The sequence below is a fragment of the Mesoplodon densirostris genome, chromosome 15 (genome assembly GCF_025265405.1).
Source record: "Mesoplodon densirostris isolate mMesDen1 chromosome 15, mMesDen1 primary haplotype, whole genome shotgun sequence".
NCBI lineage: Eukaryota > Metazoa > Chordata > Mammalia > Artiodactyla > Ziphiidae > Mesoplodon > Mesoplodon densirostris.
Window position 1 is genome coordinate 43,504,020 of NC_082675.1, and position 20,977 is coordinate 43,524,996.

General features: G+C 41.5%; 1 protein-coding gene across 1 annotated transcript in view; it reads right to left on the minus strand.

Moving 5' to 3' along the window:
• Positions 1-7,662: 7,662 nt before the first annotated feature.
• CHST9 (carbohydrate sulfotransferase 9) overlaps positions 7,663-20,977 on the minus strand; it is a 200,621-nt gene continuing 187,306 nt past the window's right edge. The window contains 1 exon segment of the mRNA XM_060119363.1: positions 7,663-8,751. Within this exon segment, the coding sequence (XP_059975346.1) occupies positions 7,663-8,751 (1,089 nt within the window).

Below are 20,977 nucleotides of genomic sequence, written 5' to 3' on the forward strand. Positions count from 1 at the left end.
TGTATGTAAGACTCAACCCAGCAGATTGTTAAAAAAAATTCCCAAGTGGGTTTCAAGAGATTCTGATTCAGTGCATCCTGGGTGGGCTACAGAAATCTGTTTCTAACAAAAATTTGGTCCAGGTGGCCCATACATTATTTTTTTGAAGAACTGATAAACTAAATCAGGATTTATGTTTTCCTAAGGATAATTACAGTCACCCTAGTAATATTGTCATTTTAATTCGGTAATTACTCTAGCGTGCCAAGTACATTTCAATTCAAAATATTTCCAAAGAACATTTTTCTAAGCCTTGGATATATTTTGAGGAAATGAATGGATAAAATGAAGTACTATATCGGTTACCACAGTTTTGGTTTGCTCTCTGGGGACAAAAGTTGTGGCTATTGATTTTCATGGCTGTGTTTCTGTTTTCTCCAGCTGTCCAAGAGTTGAAGTGGGAGAGAGGTTAGAGCACTGAGAAACAAAGCTGGTGGAAAGTCATCGGGAATGCTAATGTCACCCAGGATAATTGCAGGAAGGGGGTGGAGAAGAGTGTTATGAGCCAGATAGGGAAATCCTCAGAGAAATCTGGGAAACAGGCAATTTTCAGAGTTAAGGAAGAGTAGGTACACCTTCAAAACAGGAGGAGTTTTTGCAGGAAGGTTATCGAATAAGAGTCTGGATACATCAGTGTGAACCAGTTTTCGTCCCTAGATGCCAAGGTTCTGAGGACATGGGAGAATGACTCATCTCTGCTGAAGGGGACGGGAAGGACGGTTATTTCCAGGGGTACCCAGTGGCTAAGACAGAAGGATGCCAAAGAAAGGTACTGGATTTCTCCCAACATCTCTTTTGTTGGTCAAAAGAGATTTCTTTAAATGATGAAATATTGTTTGGCCATCACATTGGGTAGAAGACCAAAGGACAAGCAGCATTTCGAGTGAGGATAAGGAAACCCAAAACGTGATGACCTCATGGATTGCACAACACACATATAAGCAAAGAAAATATTCAGAAATCGCTTTTCCTTTGGAAGCTTGGTGGATGGAAGAACATACTCTTCGAGCAGGGGTTGAAAAGTGGGACACTTAGGAGTCAGCCAGGTAAGGTAAATGAGTGATGATGGCTAGGTGGAGAGCATGAACAAGAGAGATCTCTGGCCTCATCTGAAGGGGCTGACCTTGATTCTGCATGTTTTCAGGCAGACAGGTAGGATGCAGGGTAACAGAAATTCCCTATCACTGACCAAAGAGTCCCAATTTAAAATGTTGCCAACTAATCCAAATATTAAATAAAATGCATTGTAGGTCAAACCAAACATACCTGTGGCCAGATCTGGCCCATAGGCGGCTAGTGTGGTCTTAGCTTTGGAGCCAGAGAGACCTTGGTCGGAAGCTGGCTCTGGAGCTAGTCATTAAACCTCTCTGACCCTCAGTTTTCTCATTTATAGAATGATGGGTGGAATAATATGTAACTTTCATATTTTGGGGAATGTATGAAACATACTCTTCATGTCAAGTGAATGTATGTATTTTTCCAGTGTCTGCTACCCAGTAGGCGCTCAGTAAATGGCTCTTATATTGACCAGAATTATGCATTTTTTCACATTTCCTCTGAAAACTTCATAAACAAATATGTCACCTTAGAAATGTAGCAATACAAGATTGCTGTGTCCACAGCTATATTTTAGGTTAAAGTGTGACTGTTAGTATAGAAAAGGCATGTGGCTTGGTTCACTTCCCCCAGTTGCCCTGCTCTGGAGCCTCCTCTTTAGATCCACTGGGCCTATAGATGCCTGAAAGTCATAGGCAGAAATATACACATTATACACTAAGAGAAACAGTAGGGGAACCTTTACACAAAACATCACAAAAACATTTATTAAAGGAACTCTTTCCATGCAATGCTTTGCTAGAAACTGTGCAAAGTGAAATAAACAACACTTTTGGAAGACCTAAGACACATTCCAATGACAACAGAGATTTTGTATGCATATAAAGAGGGATATAGCAAATGAACAGATAAATTAATGAAGAAAAAAAAGTAAGGGAAGGAATGCCTACATTCATTGGCAGGAGAAGAAGAATCGGATGCATGTCGTATCAGGAGGAGATCATTCTGCCTTTTTCCATTGATGAGAGAGCTCATGAAGACATAAGATTTGAAAATTGACTAGTCTAAAAAGATTCCTTGGTGAGTTAACATGAAATGAATGTCCAGAGAGAAAGTATTTCAATAGAAGAGGCTTAGAGCAGAGGCTTAGAAATGAGAAAAAATGATCGCTTAAGTGGATTTGAAGAAATTCACCTGGAAGAATAAGATCCTGGTGAAAAACCAAGACGGGAGGGACTAGGCAATCCTGAGAATTAAATGATGCAGAGCAATATTCTTTTGTTGGACTCAGAGTTGGCCTTCCTCAGGTAGAGCGTCCACAGGCCTAGGAAAAGTCTGCCTTCTTCTAGCTGAGCACTTATTTAATCTGACTTTTTTCATGGTGGTTTTCAGTTGGTTTAAGTCAAGCTGCTCCTCTATTCTCTTCTACAGTCTTCCTGAGTTTAGGGTTATCTAACTACTAAACTAGTACTGGGGATGGGAACTCAGGAAAAAGATATGAGTACAATTGCTTAGTTTCTAACAGTAGTCATGGAGCTTTCCCTTTGGCTGACTTGCTGAGTCACGAGCATCTTCAATGTCCATCAAGTGCTGATGTGCAGAAAACTGGCCGAACTCCCTTCCTCTTGAACTATATCCCCCGTGACCTTGCCCACTGCTGTATCTGTCTGGACTTTTTGTCAAAATGACATTTTGTTTCTGTTAGACTAAATTTGTTCCAAGGACTTTTTTTCTCTTTTTGAAAACTTTGTGTCTCATGATCAACTAGGAAAACAAAAAAAGGAGGAGGGAGAGGAAGCCTAATTTTTTATAAAATCTTTGAATTTGTCAGTTTAACTCAACAGGAATAAAGAAATAAGCTGATTTGAAATGTCAAAAAAGTTTTCAGGTGCCAATATATATTTCTTGCCTTTGGCTGTTCTGAATATAGGTAAGAGAAACCAAAAGTAAGTAGTTAAGTTTATACTATTCTAAGAAGAGTGTTTGAGGCTTTCCTGGTGGTTCAGTGGTTAAGAAACAACCTGCCAGTGCAGGGGACACGGGTTCGAGCCCTGATCCGGGAAGATCCCACATGCCGCGGAGCAACTAAGCCCGTGCACCACAACTACTGAGCCCACATGCCACAACTACTGAAGCCTGCGTGCCTAGAGCCCGTGCTCCACAACAAGAGAAGCCATGACAATGAGAAGCCTGCGTTCTGCAATGAAGACTAACCCCCGCTCGCCACAACTAGAGAAAGCCCACGCACAGCAACGAAGACCCAACACAGCCAAAAATAAAAACAAATAAACAAATTAATTAAAAAAAAAAAAAAGAAGGGCTTCTCTGGTGGCGCAGTGGTTGAGAGTCCACCTGCCGATGCGGAGGACGCGGGTTTGTGCCCCGGTCCGGGAGGATCCCACGTGCCGCGGAGCGGCTGGGCCCGTGAGCCATGGCCGCTGGGCCTGCGCGTCCGGAGCCTGTGCTCCGCAACGGGAGAGGCCACGACAGTGAGAGGCCCGCGTACCACAAAAAAAAAAAAAAAGAAGAAGAAGAGTGTTTGGTAGTGGTATTTGCTGCTTGGGTTCATTCTGCCTCCCCACCTAATTACCAGCTATGCCTCTTTAGCTGGTAATTTAACTAAAGCACACCCTGCTTTAGTTTCCTTTATTACACATGGGAAATGGGGGTGCATATAATAACACCTAACTTAGATTGACTATGGAGATTAAATAAATTAATGCATGAAAAGCGCTTAAGTACTGAATAGCTGTTAGCTATGATTATGAATATTACTATAATGATTATGATTAAGATTGAGACGGTATGACCCTAATGGTAGAACTAAATTATGTTAGCCCTGGTCTAAGGTCCTCAGGTGGTTGAGCTACTATTAAACACCTTGGTCAACCATTCTTCAAATATCAGGACACACGGGGGATGTTAGCCAGGGGCAAGGTTTCTGCTTCACCATATTCTACAAAGGTCTAGAGTTTTAAAGATGCCCCAAGGGGCCAAATGAGAATTCAGAGTAGGGAGATGTTTATTGCAGCCCCAGCTTACTAATTCCAACTTATACGAATTCAGCAAGTGATGTTTTCAAAGAGAGCTTTAATATTCAAAAATTCTCTGTATCTGCTTATATATTCCCTTCAGCTAAGCACTAATATACAGTGCTTAGGAGATAACACCTTTTTGAAGAGTAATTATTCATGAAAAAAGTGTAATTAACAGTCTTTTTTCCTCTTTGTCATTATAAATGGTGCCCAAGTAGTTCTTGAATTGCTAGATAATATTTATAGACCTTGAAGTCAGAGAATTTAGCAAGTGGCCCCATGTTCCCATTGACAATGGATATTTCCAAATACATGTGAAAATCAGAAAGTTGGGTGTCCTGTGCAAAAACGTCTCCGTTGAAGTTTACAGCAGTTTCTGGATGCAATCACATCAATAATGCATATCCATGGGTAGTTTACCAGGTTAAATAACTGTGGTTTTGGGCTTAATTGCCAACTTGCTACCCTAATAGCAATTCCAGACAGGAGAATAACAGAGTGAAGGGGCCTGTGTTACTGCTGTCTATAAAAATAAATAAGATCCTTAGGGTTTAATTAGAGGACTAACATTTACACCTAAAGCATGCTAATGTTAAAATGGGAACACTGGACATCTGGAAGATGAGTCCAGATTTGGTCACTTGCCTTTAGGAAATTAAATCCAAGAAATAGTGAGTGTCCAATGGAACAGTGATGCTCACACTTGGCATTTATACTCAGGCAGAAATGACAAAGGTGAACGTGAGCTGGTCTAAGAAATAGAGTAATTCAGGGGAGATAAATGGGAAATGTATTTAAAATCCCAAGGAATCCAGGATGATGATGGCTTCTTTGGTCCTAATGTGAAAAGACATCATTTAAAAGGGAGAGCAGGTACATTAAAAATGTTCTTCCTACCTAAAGACACACATGGCCCCTGGAAATCAACCACACAGGATGCCAGCTGGCATCAGAGAGTCCACTGAGGAAAAGAATGATGGAAGGGCTAGCTATGGTTACATAGGGTCTGCGGAAAGGGTCAGGAAAGGAGCTTTTACAATGTAAGATACAGAACGGCTTTGATAGAGAGCACTGTGTATCGTTTACTTCCTCTCACCCTTCTTCTCTACCACCAATGCCAAACAATCATATACATACATATATATGATTGTTTATATATATATATATATATAAACTCCATCCTCTTAAGTGCATTAGAAATGTTAATAAGAGAGGATGCTCGTTTCCATTTTTTCCCCCAAAGTTATGAAAAGAAAGGTTTTTTGTTTGTTCTTTATAGGGTTTTAGGAATAACTTTGATAAAACTTCCCCTATCCTTTATAGCAGATCCCATCTAAAACTAGTTTTGTGTAGTTTAGGAATAAAATGTCAGGCTGCTTGGCATATTTTCTATTCTTTCTCTCTTTTTCTCCATGAAAAGATAAGTTTAATGTCTCTAACTGACTAGGAATCCACTCTACAGGGTATAGCAAAATTTAAATTATACAATTTAGATTACTCTAGAGTGAAACTACTTAAAAACGGAGAGCACAGCTTAAGTGTGTGGTTTAGAGGCAAGAGTGGATGGAGTGGAAAAGTAGTAAAAGTTTGGTTTAGAAGGTTTAATACTTATGATCTGGCGGCCTGCTGCAATTCCCCTCTCCTCGGGAGACAGATGGGATGCGGCAGACGGGTGTAAAGAATGAAGCAATTCATGAAAACTCAGCCATGAAATGGGAAGTCAAAATGAAATAAGCACAATTGTAACTATCTTGGTCTATTAATATTCATATATTAATACCTACTTTTCTTTGAGAGGCATTACTGAATATTTACTGAGAAGAAAAAATGATAGGACTTCCCTGGTGGCACAGTGGTTGAGAATCCAACTGCCAATGCAGGGGACATGGGTTTGATCCCTGGTCCAGGAAGATCCCACATGCCGTGGAGCAACTAAGACCGTGTGCCGCAGCTACTGAGCCCACGCACTCTAGTGCCTGCATGCCACAACTACTGAGCCCACGTGCTGCAACTGCTGAAGCCCGTGCGTCTAGAGCCCGTGCTCTGCAACAAGAGAAGCCACCGCAATGAGAAGCCCGCGCACCGCAACAGGAGAAAGCTCGTGCAGCAATGAAGACCCAACACAGCCAACAAAACAAAACAAAACACAAAAAACCATTTGAGAAGAGGAACATATTCAAGAAATGTGTTTAAACAGGGTTTGAATGTGTGGTTTGCTTAACTCAGAGTAACCGTCAACCAATTAAAATAAATTTCCCATCCAAACGCGTCTACAGATTTAGGGCTCCTTGGAAAAATTTTCCAAAATGCATTACAACTTTCCATAGGGGTGACACATGGTCCTATTTTCCAAAGGCTTTGATTGACTGCTTGAATACAATAGTATTTGATTCTGTTAGTATAGAATATTTAAACTTGAAAAGAAAATACCTTATTTTGTTTATGCATAAGCCTATTAAAAAAACGTTTCTAGGGGCTCTATGTTTATTCTCTAGAATGTAACCTATCTTTGAAGTGGTATATTAGTTTTTAAAAAGTCATTCCCAAGCTGAATAATTAGACAAAAGCTATTCTTAGAGTACATTCCACATATAAAGCTATGCATATGGTGCTTTGATTCAAATAATATTCTTATAAAACTTTGTTATTGTTTGAGGTCTATATTCAGAGTGGCAACTTTTGTTTTTGATGATTATTCCATCCTGAAACAATTTCCCCCCTGCCCAATTAAACCAGAATAAGGAGCACATTTATATCTGATGAGGCTTAAATTTCTCAGTCGCCTGCTTCAAAAGTGAAGACCTTTAGTGGTTACGTTCATATTTTGTCTCTGCAAAAAGGGCTCAAAAGGAAACAGAATCAATTCCCTTAAGTTTTTCTGGAAGAGGAAGGTTACTTTTGTTGCTTTGATCTTAGCATGTTGTGCATTTTTTATTGGCTGTTGAATATAAAAAGCCATAGCTTCATCTGGTTTTTCTGCTATCTTCTCATATTGTAAATCACCTAATGCCTTCCAATCTAAAGTAAAGTGTTCAGGTCCAAAACACCATTTCAAAATTGATTTATCATTACAGTTGATGGAAAGATTTCCAGGGATGTAAGAAGACTATGCAACATTTGATTCATATGCCACAGACTGCTAAAAATATCTCCATGCACTTTAGACAACAGATTCCAGGATGGAGACATACACTCATGCCATTTTAGATCGCTTTTCCTACCCTTGCAAGAGGCAGTTGTACCTAATGTAGCAGCTGGCTAGGTTATTGCTTCTATAATATAATCCATAATGCAAAAGCAGCTCTTTTCCAAACATTTTAGAGCAACTGAAGTTGTTTACATGTCTCTGTGGTAATTTTCCTATAACTTTGTGCCAATTGGTTTCATACTCTTTGGTAGAAATCTTCATTAAATCAAGACAACTGCATTTAGTTAAATTTTTCTCATAGACAGAATTATAGGAAAATTACAGCTAGCTGATTTGAGGCCATCATCATGAAGTACATCCAGGGTTTTAGAAAATGAATGCACACTACAAAAATGGAGTTGTATAATTAAACATCAAATAATCCAAGTAATAAAAGTCATAGATTAATTGTCTCTCAGTTCTAGTCAGATCCTTTAAATACTGTCTCACCACCTGAGCATTGGTTCTTTTATCAGAAGAGTGCCTATCCTTAAAGTTGGGAAATTTCAGCTTTTTTGGAGCTCCAATCAGCTGTAAAAAATAATTGGCATCTTCTTCCAAAGTTTCAAATTTTCCTACAAAATCATAGTGGATCAAACATGGATAGCAGAGTTTGCTGATCTTTTCCCAGTGAATGTCCATTCCTACTGGACGGTGGGAATCCAGCAAATAGTGGATGAACTCTTTGAATTTGACGCCAGATCCATTATTTAATTCTTCTTCACAGGCATTCGGCCGATATTTCTTTATAATTGCCTTTCCAAATACTGGATGGTAATAACTATTGGGGTGTTCAAATTTGTCCCTAAATGCAGACACTAATCTTTCCATGGGATCACGAACAAACACAGCTTTGGTGTAGGTATTTAAACGAGTATAAATCCCTTTTAAGTCAAAGCTGTCGAGCTTTTTCAAATGCTTCCCGTAGTGAACAGCATCATGGGAGATGTTGTACGCGGAGGGGGCCAATCCGTTGAGTACCATCAGAATTCTCTTCCAGTTGGAACAGCCAGCCTTTGGTACTTCGCAGTATAAAATTTTGTGTTTATCTTCTACATAGATCCTGGAGACCATGTGAAAAAGATGGGATTGAGGACGACTCAGCCCACCATACTTCTTGCAAAATTCCTGAAGCAAAGACCTGCGTTTTTCTTGAGTTGCATCAATTCTCTTCCATTTGCTATCTGTGACTAAGCTTTTGTTTAAAGGGCGAATGTCCACCGGCCAATTCATTTCGCTGAACTTCCTGAAAAGGGTCTTAGTCCCTTGATGTTTTTCAATCAACTGAATTGTTGGTGACCCTGTGATCCTACTCAAAACTTGAGCCTCTCCTTGGGAGTGGTTGTTATCTGTGAAGACCCTGGTAGGCCTCTCAGAGTTGAGTAGATTTTCCTCTTTATTCTTGGGATCCTTGGACATGTGGTACTTGGGGTTCTGTTAAAATAGAGAAGGGGAAATGTTGAAAGCACATTCACAAATGTGGGTATTTGATAAGGAACTTAAAATATTTATTTTAAAGTGCTATCAAGGGGCACACATTTCATGTAAGCTGCCAGAACAATTTAGCAAAGCATGTGGAATATACATTTTGTAATAAGCTTCTTCATAGAAAACGTAACGACGAAAATGGTATCCATGCATCACTTTGAACCAAAGCTTCACATTTTATAGTATATATATTTGGGCTACTATGATATTCATTTAATGTTCATGTGTTGCATTACATTAATACTCTCATACTAAATTATCTGAATATTATTGGGATAAAACTACTAGTTATTGATATGAATCTATGATCATAGTAAGTTTGTTATTGTTTTTGTACTGTCTTTGCATCTGTGGGTATCAATTATATAATCTTACAAAACGCAAAAAAAAAAAAAGAAAAAAGGTATACACAAGATAGAGAGGAAAAAGGCCCTGAATTTTCTATCTAAGCTTTGCCTGTAATGCAATAAAATATAACTCCATCATTTTGTAGGTCAACGATTCTTAAGCTATTAAGGAGTGTGTTACCTTCAAACATTGATTTAATGCATCTGAATGTAGATACAAAATGTAGCTGTATTTGGGTTGAAATTTTTGTTGTTTCGGGGGACATTCTGTAATGCGCAGAACAGTTCAAAGCAATAAATTACAACTTAAAATTGTAGCAAGGCCAATTATAAAATTCTGGTGACCACTTCAGTTTTCCAAGCACTTGCAAAAAGTGATATATATTATTTTCCCTTGGAAAATGTTTTATTTTTCTAAATTCATTTATCACAATAATCTCATAACTATTATCATGTTATCATACAATTTCATTCATGTATGAGCCCTTCCCTCTTTCCCAAGTGAAGAAAGATTAGGGAAACCGAAAAAGTCTACTTGATGTCCTGCTACATAAAATTGTATCAAAAGTGGAATGAGAATTTACTTCTCTTGTCAGTGGGATGAATCAACCCATTTACCGTCTGCTCTTCATCTGACTACATCCTTCTTACAACTCTCGGAAGTGACTGGATAAAGGAAGACATGGGAGATGGGGTTTATGAGGTGGCATCCTCTGATAGTGACAAAATTTGTAAGAACCTTGACTTTTACTCTGGATAAACTACAGAGGCTTTGGAGTGTTCTGAGCAGTGAAGTAATATGATCTCACTTAGACTAGAAAGAGATGGTTGAGAAGACTGGACTGAGGCTATACATGTAGGGTTGTCAGCATGGTATTGGAAAAATGAATGAATAAATGACATTCTGAGGGAGTAAAGCATAGGGCCACCAGCCTAGATGTGGAGGAAGTGCTGGGGAACGTTTCCTAGAGGAGATGTGTGTATATACATAGACAGAGGTAGATAGCTATAGATATAGATCTATTTACTATTATGTTCTCAGGGTCAAGAACAGTCTGTAATCTCTAGTTATTGCTCTCAAATATTTGTTACATGAAGGAATGAATGTATGAGTCAAATTAGGTCTTCAAGGATGATTAGGAATTTTCTAGCAAATTGAGCAAAAGAGCAGAGGAATGAAGCACTGTGTATGGAGCCACCTCCAGGCATCACAGTCCTTCCACTAGCTGAGCTTTAAGGAGAGATGCCTCTTTCTAGTGGAAGAATATTGACTAAGTAACCCCTGATCACCATACACCAACTTGCGTAGCCCCATAGAACAGCCACCAAGCTCCTCCACACCACTGAGCCAACTACTTGGGGTTTCAACTCTAAAAGCATTTGTCTGCGGTCTTCTCAGAGACTGCCAGGGTGACTTGAAAGCCTTGAATCCCTCTTTACCCTGATCAACAACTTGTAGTCCATAAAATTTCACATATAATGTAAAATTTGACTTGAGGTTTGAAAGATCATGGGGTTATTGGTAGACAGCATGGGAAGTGCTTAGCACAGCCCTGAAATCAAACTGCCACTACACTTCTGCTGCTACTTCTTCAACAACTCCAACTATAAATAATAATTGCTATTATGGTTTTAATAGCAGTCTTCATCATAATAGTATTTTATCCCAGTGACCTAGTGAATTTCAAGGTTCGCTGGTTGTCCATTATTATCCAGAATGTTATTTGTGTGTCTCTACATACGCCCCAGTTAATTCTCTCCCTGCCCCATTAACAAAAAGAAAAACGAAATCAGCCTTCCACTGTGCCTTCTGGATCTTCGGCTTGTGGTCATCAAATTCCTCTTTAATCTCCAGAGACTTCTGGAATGTTTGTTTTCCATGACTTTTTCTAACGAAACCTGGATGGCCCCCAAACCTCTGCTTCCCTTGCACTTTTTCAAGTAGATGAAACTTCAATTCTTTGGGCAGCTTGTCCCTCAGGCCAGAAGATAGGGAGCTATTTCCTTGTCCTTCCCTGTGGCTTCCAGGACACCCCCCAGCAAAACCCTCCTGCTTCTGTGAAGCACGTGTGTCCTGCTCAACCTCCCTTTTCCTCTCCCCATGCTGTCATCTGCTTTTCTCACTGACCTTTCATCTTCATGCACTGAAGAGCTTAGGTCCCGGCTCAGACTCTGCTTCTTCATCTCCACTATTGTCATCACGTGTAGTGACTCTGACACCCAATAAACTCTCTGCTTTCTTGACCACCTTGCCTTTCGTAGAAGTCTCTCCATTTCACATGGACCTTGCCACTGACAGAGGCTGCACCACCTCCATCACCTCTCTGACCCTCACTGTCTAACCTTCCAGTACATAATTGCTTCCAGTTTTGCAATTCTATGACCACTTGTCACTATGTTATTCAAGCTCTTAGCAGCCAGCATGCCTGGTGGTACTCAGAAGTCACCTCTGTAGGGATTTGTTCCCTGTCTACCTTGTCTAAATTATGTTCCCCTATGAGATTTTCTCCCACTGAACCCTGCTTATTTTGCTCATAGCATTTATCACAATATGAAATGATTGTTTTACTTCTAAGTTGTCTATTTTCACCCCATCCTCATCTCTTGCACTAGAATATGACTGCAGAAGTCTAACCTTTCTTGTTCTTTGTTGGATCTCTGGTACCTAGCACGTTGCCTGACACATAGAAGATGACCAATAAATAATTGTTGAATGAGTGAATGTGATTACAATTTAATGATGGGCCTCTAAGCAGTTGTTTTATGACCTTGTCGAAGAAAAACAGTGCTAATCAGAAGATCAAGGTTAACTTAGATAAATAATTGACCGATTCTTTTAAGGTGCCGAAAATCTGTATTCAAACAAATCTTTGGCAGAAGAGAAGACAAATACAACAGGCACAGGTAGAACTGCTCATGCTAAAGTAGGCATGTAGGTGGGAGCCTTACCTGCCTGCGAAGTCAGATTGGTTCAAAGTCACTCAGTGCGGCCTGGTAACTCCTGGAGGCTTGCCAGCCATCTGGACTCCTAGGCATCACTGTGGACACCCCAAAAAGAATCTGGGGATGGGGTCCTGACTCTAATTTAGACAAGCTCCCCAGGTACTCCACAGTCAATAACGGCATTTGGGGTCCACTGAACCGGAGCATAGCAAAGGAAAGTAAAAAGTAAGAGTCCATCTCATACCATCCAGGAGACAAAGACTCCAAATATGGTGGACATGAATATTTCAGTAAGCAGAGACAAATGCTCTATTGTAGGCAGGGTGTCATATCAGGCCTCACACGGACCAGATGAAATACCCTTCACCTTCATCCACTTCCCTTTGCTGGAGGTCCCTGTTCCCCAAGCTACTTTCCAATCACTGGTTTGACTGGGGAGATTACTACACAAGGGAAAAATTCATTGCTCATAAATTTGACTTCAGTCTCCTACTAGTTTATTAAGTACCAGTCTGTTTCCTCAGCTCTGACCAAATCAAGGTATGGACAAAGGCTTAATTCTAGGTAATGATACCCCATGAGCCTTCTTGTTGGATGGCCATGAGACCCTCTCCAAGCAACGCCTCACTTCACCATCACTCACCTTACAAAAACAATTACTAGAGAACATGGCTGTTACCTTGATGCATTCAGCCATATGGACTTCATGGTATATATTTTTTCCAATGCAGCTGAACCAAGTTAATCTCATTTCTGACTCATCTTAGACAAACCTCCCCTTTCCCCTAGCTTAATTGAGGTATAATTGACAAATAAAAATTGTATATATTTAAGGTGAAAAAAACCAGTTACTAGGATGTGGTAACATCCCTCCCCCTACCCAGCCCCCCATTGCACTTCCTTTTAATCACAGCAAAGACTGAGGGGTTTGGACTACTAATATCAAGGTTAATGGTATTTTAAATTGGAGGCTTATACCAATGAATTTCCATCATGATTGTTATAATAACAATAATGACAACAATAATAATAAGAGTAAACTCTTACATTCCCATTTTCCTTCAGGGTACTTCGTTCAGACTGTCCCTAAAGCAAATGCATATAAAGCCAAACTTATCCTGTTCCTTCCAAAACTGACTCTTCCTGCACTCTCTTCTGTTTCTGAAATGGTTCTATTACATTCTGGTCCCCACTGACAAAATCTGTGGGATGCTTTAACAATCAGAAAGTAAACTGGTTAGTTTACATCTCATAATGACTTTCAAAAAAACTTATTTTTTATTTATTATTTCTTAATTGGATATTCTTTAGTAGCTTCCTAATTAGGCTTCCTGAAAAGTACTGCCAAATTAGTCTTCCTAAAATACTTTATTTTTCAACCCTTAAAATTGGAACTGGCTCAACTACATATAAACTAAAGTCCTGACTCCTTAGCTTGGTATGGGCAGCCTGTCACCACCAGGCCTCTTGTCACTTTGTGTTCTGCTCCTTTCCTGATGTGTTCTCTGTCCTCTACTTGCTTCTATCAGTCTCTCAGGATCCCCCATCCATGTTCTCCCCCTTTCTTGGGACATCCCAAATCTACGAAGCTGATATAAAATCCCACTGTCCCCATGAAAACCACCCAGGTCTCCAGTGAGGGGTTCCACCTTCTTTGAAACAACTTCAGCACTTAGTCTCTACCACCTGTAAGGAAAATAACTTTACTCCAGCTTACGCTGCTATTTGATTTTCTCTCTGGAGAAACCCTTTTAGCCACAGCTAAACTGTAAACTCTGGCAGAAAGCTATAGTCTTCCATATATGCCTTTAAAGAGTGGATATTATTGCAAAATTAGCTGAAGACATGTAACCACAGATGAAAAAAATGAGTATTCAAAGAAGCCTAAAGAAGAAAAATTGTGGAATATTTATGAACTCTGCAGTAAATTTGAAAGCCTCACTCTTCTTAGTTTTTAAGGCCTAATGTACCTCCCCTGTGAAGTCTTCTCTGATCTTCAACAGTTAAATTAATTGCTCTTCCTCTCTCCCCCTCAAAGTCATGGAGCCATTACTACACATCAGGCACTGCGCTAGATGCCAGGGGTGGCTTTGTGGATAAGACAAATGTGGTCCTTGCCCCCTTGGAGCTCATATACATAGAGGAAAAAAATCAAATAATTACACAATTAATTAATCTATTACCATAGTGGCAAAGGCTCCAGCGGGAAGCTATTGGAGGCTGGGAGTGCAGAAATGAGACTGCAGGGTACAAAGACAAGTCTACTCAGTTTGGGTGTTAAGTCCACTGTTTAGCACTTTTCGTTTTACTCTAGTTAGTTGTTATAGTTGGCTGTTTAGGTGACTAGCTCTCCAATTAATTTTAAGTTTATTAAAGGTCAGTGTAAAGGCTTATAAATCTATATTGTCTCCACTAGCATCTAGAATAGTATTTTGCATAAATATATGTTTTGAATTTAATGGAAGCAAAAGCAATATCATTCCTGTACAGCCCCCTTTTCAGGCAACTAACGCACACAGGCTTTATGCTGTCGACAAGGGTTGTAATTCTGCAAAACTTGATCTGCTATTGTGGGGCTGATGGAAACTATGTAACTCAAGGTTGTTGATCATTCATTCATTCAACATACATGTATTGAACTACCACTAAATACTGTTTTTGGCCTTGTAGAAATGGATGAAGTAGATCAAATTTATGGCCCCTTGAGGAAGCCAAAGTTTAACTGGGTTGATTTAAAAAAAAGCAGTTTATGAAAAAGATGTGATAATTGTTATAATGGAAGAATGCATAGGGTATTTGGGGAATATAGAAAAGAGTACTTAATTTTTCTCAAGAGATTTTTTTTGGGGGCAAATTTCAGAGAGGAGGTAGATGCCTGAGAGGAGTCTGGGAGGATGACTGGGAAGCTGACAGGTGGACCAACCAGGATGGGAAGGTACCATCAAGGGGACACTTGAGGGACCAGATTCAGATGAGAGGGAGAGGCAAGCAGATTGGGATTCACTCCGGAGGGCCTTGTGCCCATATGAAAAGTCTAGACTTTGCCACATAGGTGACAGGGATTTTCAGTAAGGCAGGGACTTAGAATGAACATTCTAGTAGCATCAGGGAGGTGTGACTGGGGGTAGGGGGATCATGTAAAAGACAACTGTGACTGTCCATCAGGAATTCTTAGGAGAAGAACTAAGACAATGGGGTCAAAAGGGAATTATCTGAGGCAAATTTAGGAAATTGATCAGACTGGGAGAGTGGGAGTGAAGGGAGTAGAAAGAATGGATTCCCATCTCCCAGAGAGATGAAACAGGAGCAGTAGGTGTTATGAGAGGTTAGGGAGTGGGTGTGGGTACTCACTATCTTCAAGTTCAGAGCTCTGGAGTTTGAGGTACCTTGGGAAATCTGGAAGTCAATATCGAGACTTCAGAGCTGGGTATACAGATTTGGGAGGTGTTGGCTTGTGGAGGTGCTAGCTGAATTTATGGGCCTTGAAGGCATTTCCTAGACAGAGAGGCAGAGATCATCACAATGTCTGCTGTTTACTGAGTGCCTGCTATGTGCCGACCCGTAGCAGGCTCTCTTGCTGCCGTGATAATCTTTCACTTCCACTTTCCAGATGAAGAACTGGAGGCTCTTCATTTAACTTGTTTAAGGCACACAGGGCTTCAGCACAGGTGAGGACCCAGTCCCAGGAAGCAGCGTATACTCAGGGACCTGTTTCTTTGCCATCCATTACTTGAGCTACTTGAGCCCTGAGATAGCCATGCCAACTGGGAGAGCAGCAGTGACACTGGCAGGATACACTCCATTTGCCTTATTTGGTTAAGCATCTGCCAGTCCCAGATCAGATTCATCTGCGTCAGCACCTTTGAGTGACACACACACACCCCTCTGGCTTACGTCGCCTGCAATATTTGACAACTCAGCTTTACTCAGGGCTGCCTCTTCAGTGTCGGCCCAACCCTCTCAGTGTAGAGCAGGTGACTCACTCTTTGGTGCTACCATGGGCCTGCGTTAGGATAGGAAGGTGGCCTGGGGCACCAGATTGTGCCCTGGGGAACCTGGGGCCGTGCTGAGAGGGATTTCTTTTCAGGATTTCAGGCTGAGAAATAATGCAAAGGAAGAATGTATGACATAAACTCCCAGCAAAGCAAGACAGAGAGGCAAGGAGGAGTAGAGTGGGGGGTCGGGTCAGAGGGGGCCAGAGGGAATAGATGACTGACAAAACAAAGTGATGATCCAGCATATATTTGCAAAGTCTTATCTCTTCATGCATTAAGATAAATTTCATCACTTTCAGTTTAAGAATATTATTTTATTAATAATAAATTTTGAAGTTTTTTGAGGGTTTCCAAGATAGATACTTTCTCCTGAAGATGACAGTTTGTTTCAAGATGTCGTTGAAATGGCTACTGAGAAGTATCAATGGCCATAGCCAACTCCTTTTGGTCTCCCTTTCTTCTCAAGGCCAGGTATGAGTGCCACTGGTCCTTCTCCCTTAGCCTGAGGCTGGGAGCCTTCAGCGTCTGTACAACCTCATTCCCCAGAGCTGGTATAGAATGAGCCCATGCTGGACATGGGAAGATCACAGAGGGCCGCCTGCCCCCTGCAGCCCGGGCTCAGTAAGTGCAACTGTGCGAATGGAGAAGCGGGGGAAGAAGGGGGGAGGGAGGAGCCAGGGACAGTCCAATCCTTCCTGTTCTTTTCTTTAGGCAGAGCTCCAGTCCCAGGAAGCAGCATTTACCTGGGGAACTGTTTCTTCCCCACCCATTACTTATTTGTCCAGGGTTACTTGAGCCCTGGGAACACAACGCCAACTGGGAGAGTGGTAGTGACAGTGTCAGGGCTCATGTTGACCATCCACAATTCTCTTATATCGAGACACTGATGGACAGGATCCTGCCTAATCTATTTATAGAGACAGCTCTATTTATAGAGCTATCATCAGCAAGCAGGCAAGCATAATTCTCTAAAGGTCCTGCAGACACTGCGTGATCACCCCCCTTTCCTCACTATGAGTCTATAATCTGTTTCTTGTAAGGAGCAAACATATCTTGACATACCTTGCTCAGAAATACAATCACAGTCTATTAACTCCATCTACTTCCCACACAAGAGAAAACTGCCCACAGTAGGGGGAAGGAAGTCTCAGACTTCACACAGGGGATGTTCTTAGGTTCGCCAATAACTGCAGCCACTAGCAACTAGACTACAGCCTATACTGTAACAAGATGAAAGTGCATGGATTTGAGCACCATGCACTTGTGAAAACCAAAGAAAAGGTGTGCACTTCTGGATCAGTTCTCAGACCAGTGGGAAGACTCTTGCCTCACCTGCAACTCATGGCCCATATACTGAGATTCCCAGGTCCAGAGCACACTCTTCCTGGGCAAGGAAGGATGTATTTATACCATTTGGCAGGGAGGGTTGGTTTTCATGTCTTGGCCCCTGTCAGGGCTCCAGCCTCCTTTAGTTAAAGCACAGCTGCTGGACCAAGGCCGTAGGGAGAGGATGAGTGGTGAGGGTGGGTTTGGGATGAATATTGACAGAGCGCTTCACGTGTGCCAGGCACTGCTTCAACGAGTTCATCCTCACCCCACCTCTGTCAGGTGGTTACGATCACGTTTCCATTGAACTTACTTGGTGTCTTACGACTGGCAACTCCTAGAGCTGGGATTAAAATTCAGGTTTGTCTGGCTCCAAACCTTGTGTTTCTTACCATATGGCACATGTTTACTCCACAGGGCTCTCAGTGCCATCACATCTGTAATTAGAAGAGTGTTTCCTTGCCCTTTGGTCCACATGAATACTATCCTTTGTACCGAGCTACCTTGAGATGGCCACGTGTGCTGAAGTCAACACTAGAGTGTGCAGTGGACATTACCAAACCTTTGGTTGCTTCTCTTCTGCAATTTAAACTACATATGTTGGGTACCAAGAACAGATGCTCTATTGGACAGTCCTAAATAATCAGCATGGCCGAGGGGGTACTGGGCTCTTGTTTCTAGAAAACCATGATTTGAGCTAGGGCTGCCTGGACTTTGGGTTTCCCGTTATGCTGCATAAACCACACAGAAATTGTGATCATCAGCTCAGCTTTTATGCCTCAGAACAAAGCTCCTTATTGTCACGGTATCTTTATTTCCTCTCCTGATTCTACACTCCTGTTAGAAACATCTATCCAGACTTAGTGGTTATGGAGTGATGATGTCTTCACTCCATCCCCGGTGGCCTTTTCAAGAGAACTTATTTTATATCTTGGTATTTCGGTGGCTGCAAATCTGGGAAAACACATAATATGTGGGTACTTCTGAGCTGTGTGTCTGGATCAGGGATGAAAGGAGGGAAGTTGATGGTATCTTTTGATCCCTGATAAACTCCCAGTGACCAGTGAATCTGGTCCCCATGGCTTTTTATCAACAAGACACTAGTTCTATGACTCCGTCTCCATGAGGATTTATACGCTGAGGAAAAAATGTCCACTTCTTGCTGTGAGTAATAGGACCCCTGAGTGCTGAGTCACAGCATCTTCTACCACCCCAGATTCATCAGCAGGACCGTGTCTCCTCCAGACCCTAGTATAGAACTCATTTTCAGCAAAGTCTAGTTTCCATGTTTTAGGTTAGTAACTTATCAGATGGTTGGCCCAAAAGACAGAAACCAAAAAGTTTTGTGTATTGCATCCTGGTTAATTTCTCTGGGGTCCTATCACCCTCCAGGTGGTTGTCTCCAAGGTAACTGGTATCATTCTGTTCTACTGATCTCATCTCTTACCTCCATCCAGTCACTTTTCTGTTGGGTGTCTTCTTCAAGTTATATCCAGCCCCCAGCCCCGCATGGTTACAGAACGAGGAAGACAATCGTGGTGGTCTACAGGTGCTCAGACCAATTTGCAAAAGAACCCCTGAGTGCCAAGGTAGGTTGTGAGACACACATTTCACACCTATTTCAGCCCAACAACTTGTGAAATGGGAAGGAGACCAGACTTAGTAAGTTTTTACTCTTATTCATGCTTTACTTGCAACTTTCAACTGACCTTAAATTAGTACTTTCTACCAAATCAACCTCACTCACTGGAATAAGATATCTAACCAATCAGCTTGGGGTAGTTGACTCAGCCTCCCATGTATAAAAGAGAGATAATGATGCCGAATTCATGGAGTTGTGAAAAATAAATGGAACAAATACACAATGCCTGCCATGTAGCATATACTCATTAAGTGTGGCTTTTAACCACAATTTTCACATTTCTGCCAAGAGTATCACCTTCCTGCAGTAACCCTGGGGACCTTGCATTAATCTTTGTCTCAGATTGTTAATTCTCTTCTCATACTCAAACACCAAACTCTATTCATTTTTTCTCTAAACTGTTCATTCCCACTATCAATATATCACTTAGACACATTTTTTTTTCACACCCAGACTATTGTCATAGCCTGCTAGCAGGATCAAGTGATGCATTCATTTGATGGGTATTTACTATGAGCATCTAATATGTGCCCTGTTTAATGGCATTGGGGCCAGAGGGGCAAACGACTCTGACAAGGGTCCTGGTCTCATGGTACTTACATTCCTGTGGGTGAAGATAGATAACGAACAGATACATGAACAAAAATTTTGATGATGATACGTGTGATGCAAACACTAAAACACAGCGATGTGGCAGAGCGTGAGTGGCAGGTGGAGAGTGGGAAGACCACACGAACTCGGTGTCTAGGGAAGATCTATTTGGGAGAAGCTAGTTGAGCAGAGATCTAAATGACAAGAAGAAGCCCCTGTTCTGGGAGCAGAGTGTTGCAGGCTGGGACAACGAGGGCAAAGGGCCCTCAAAGGGGAATGAGCCGGGTCAAGTGGAGGGACAGAGGGCAGATGGTTGTCGTGTAAGTGCAAAGGGCCCAGGGACTCAAGATGAAATCAAAGAGGAGGGCAGGACCACGTGCTGTAGGAATACCAGGTCATGGAGAATTTAAGATTTAGGATTTAGGTCATGGGAAAATGTAGGGTTTTATCAGAGGTGTAATATGAGCCACTGGAAGTTTTATACGGCGGATAACATGATGTGAAGCACATTTTATAAAGCTCACTCTGCTGGCCAAGTGGAGAACGGACTGGGGGCTGTTAAGAGTGGAAACAGGGCCTCCCTGGTGGCGCAAGTGGTTGAGAGTCCGCCTGCCGATGCAGGGGATGCGGGTTCGTGCCCCGGTCTGGGAGGATCCCATATGCCGCAGAGCGGCTGGGCCCGTGAGCCATGGCCGCTGAGCCTGCGCGTCCGGAGCCTGCGCGTCCGGAGCCTGTGCTCCGCAACGGGGGAGGCCACAACAGTGAGAGGCCCGCATACTGCAAAAAAAAAAAAAAAAAGAGTGGAAACAGAGTAGCCTGGAGAGAGGCTGGTGGTTGGTATCAGTGGAGAAGCAGTAAAAAGGAAAAACACAGGGTATGTGTGGAAATTGCTTACTGATTGATGACAAACATGCATCCCGAGCATTCGTTTTTTCAGGATTTCTCTTGTATGAAGAAGGGTGATTATCTGTCAATATTCACTGCACCATTGAGCCAATATGCGATGCATGAATCATCTCCGAGATAAGCAGATGAGGCTTTCTTGTAATCTTTCTATTTTGCTGAGATAATTTCACTTGCTTTGGAGTTTATGAGGCCATAAGTGGCTCCCATCTGTTGATGAACATATTTCTAAGAGTCATTTAGTCTCAAGTATGAAATACTTGAGGGGAAGTTAAATTGTAACTTTTATATTCTGTGTCATCTCAGTAACAGAACCAAAATTGGAAGCATGTGTTCAATTTTGGTCTTTCATTTTCAAAGCTTTAGGTCAGGCAAAGAATTAATTTCATTTGTTTACAAAGCAGATTATGCCTAATAAAATCTAT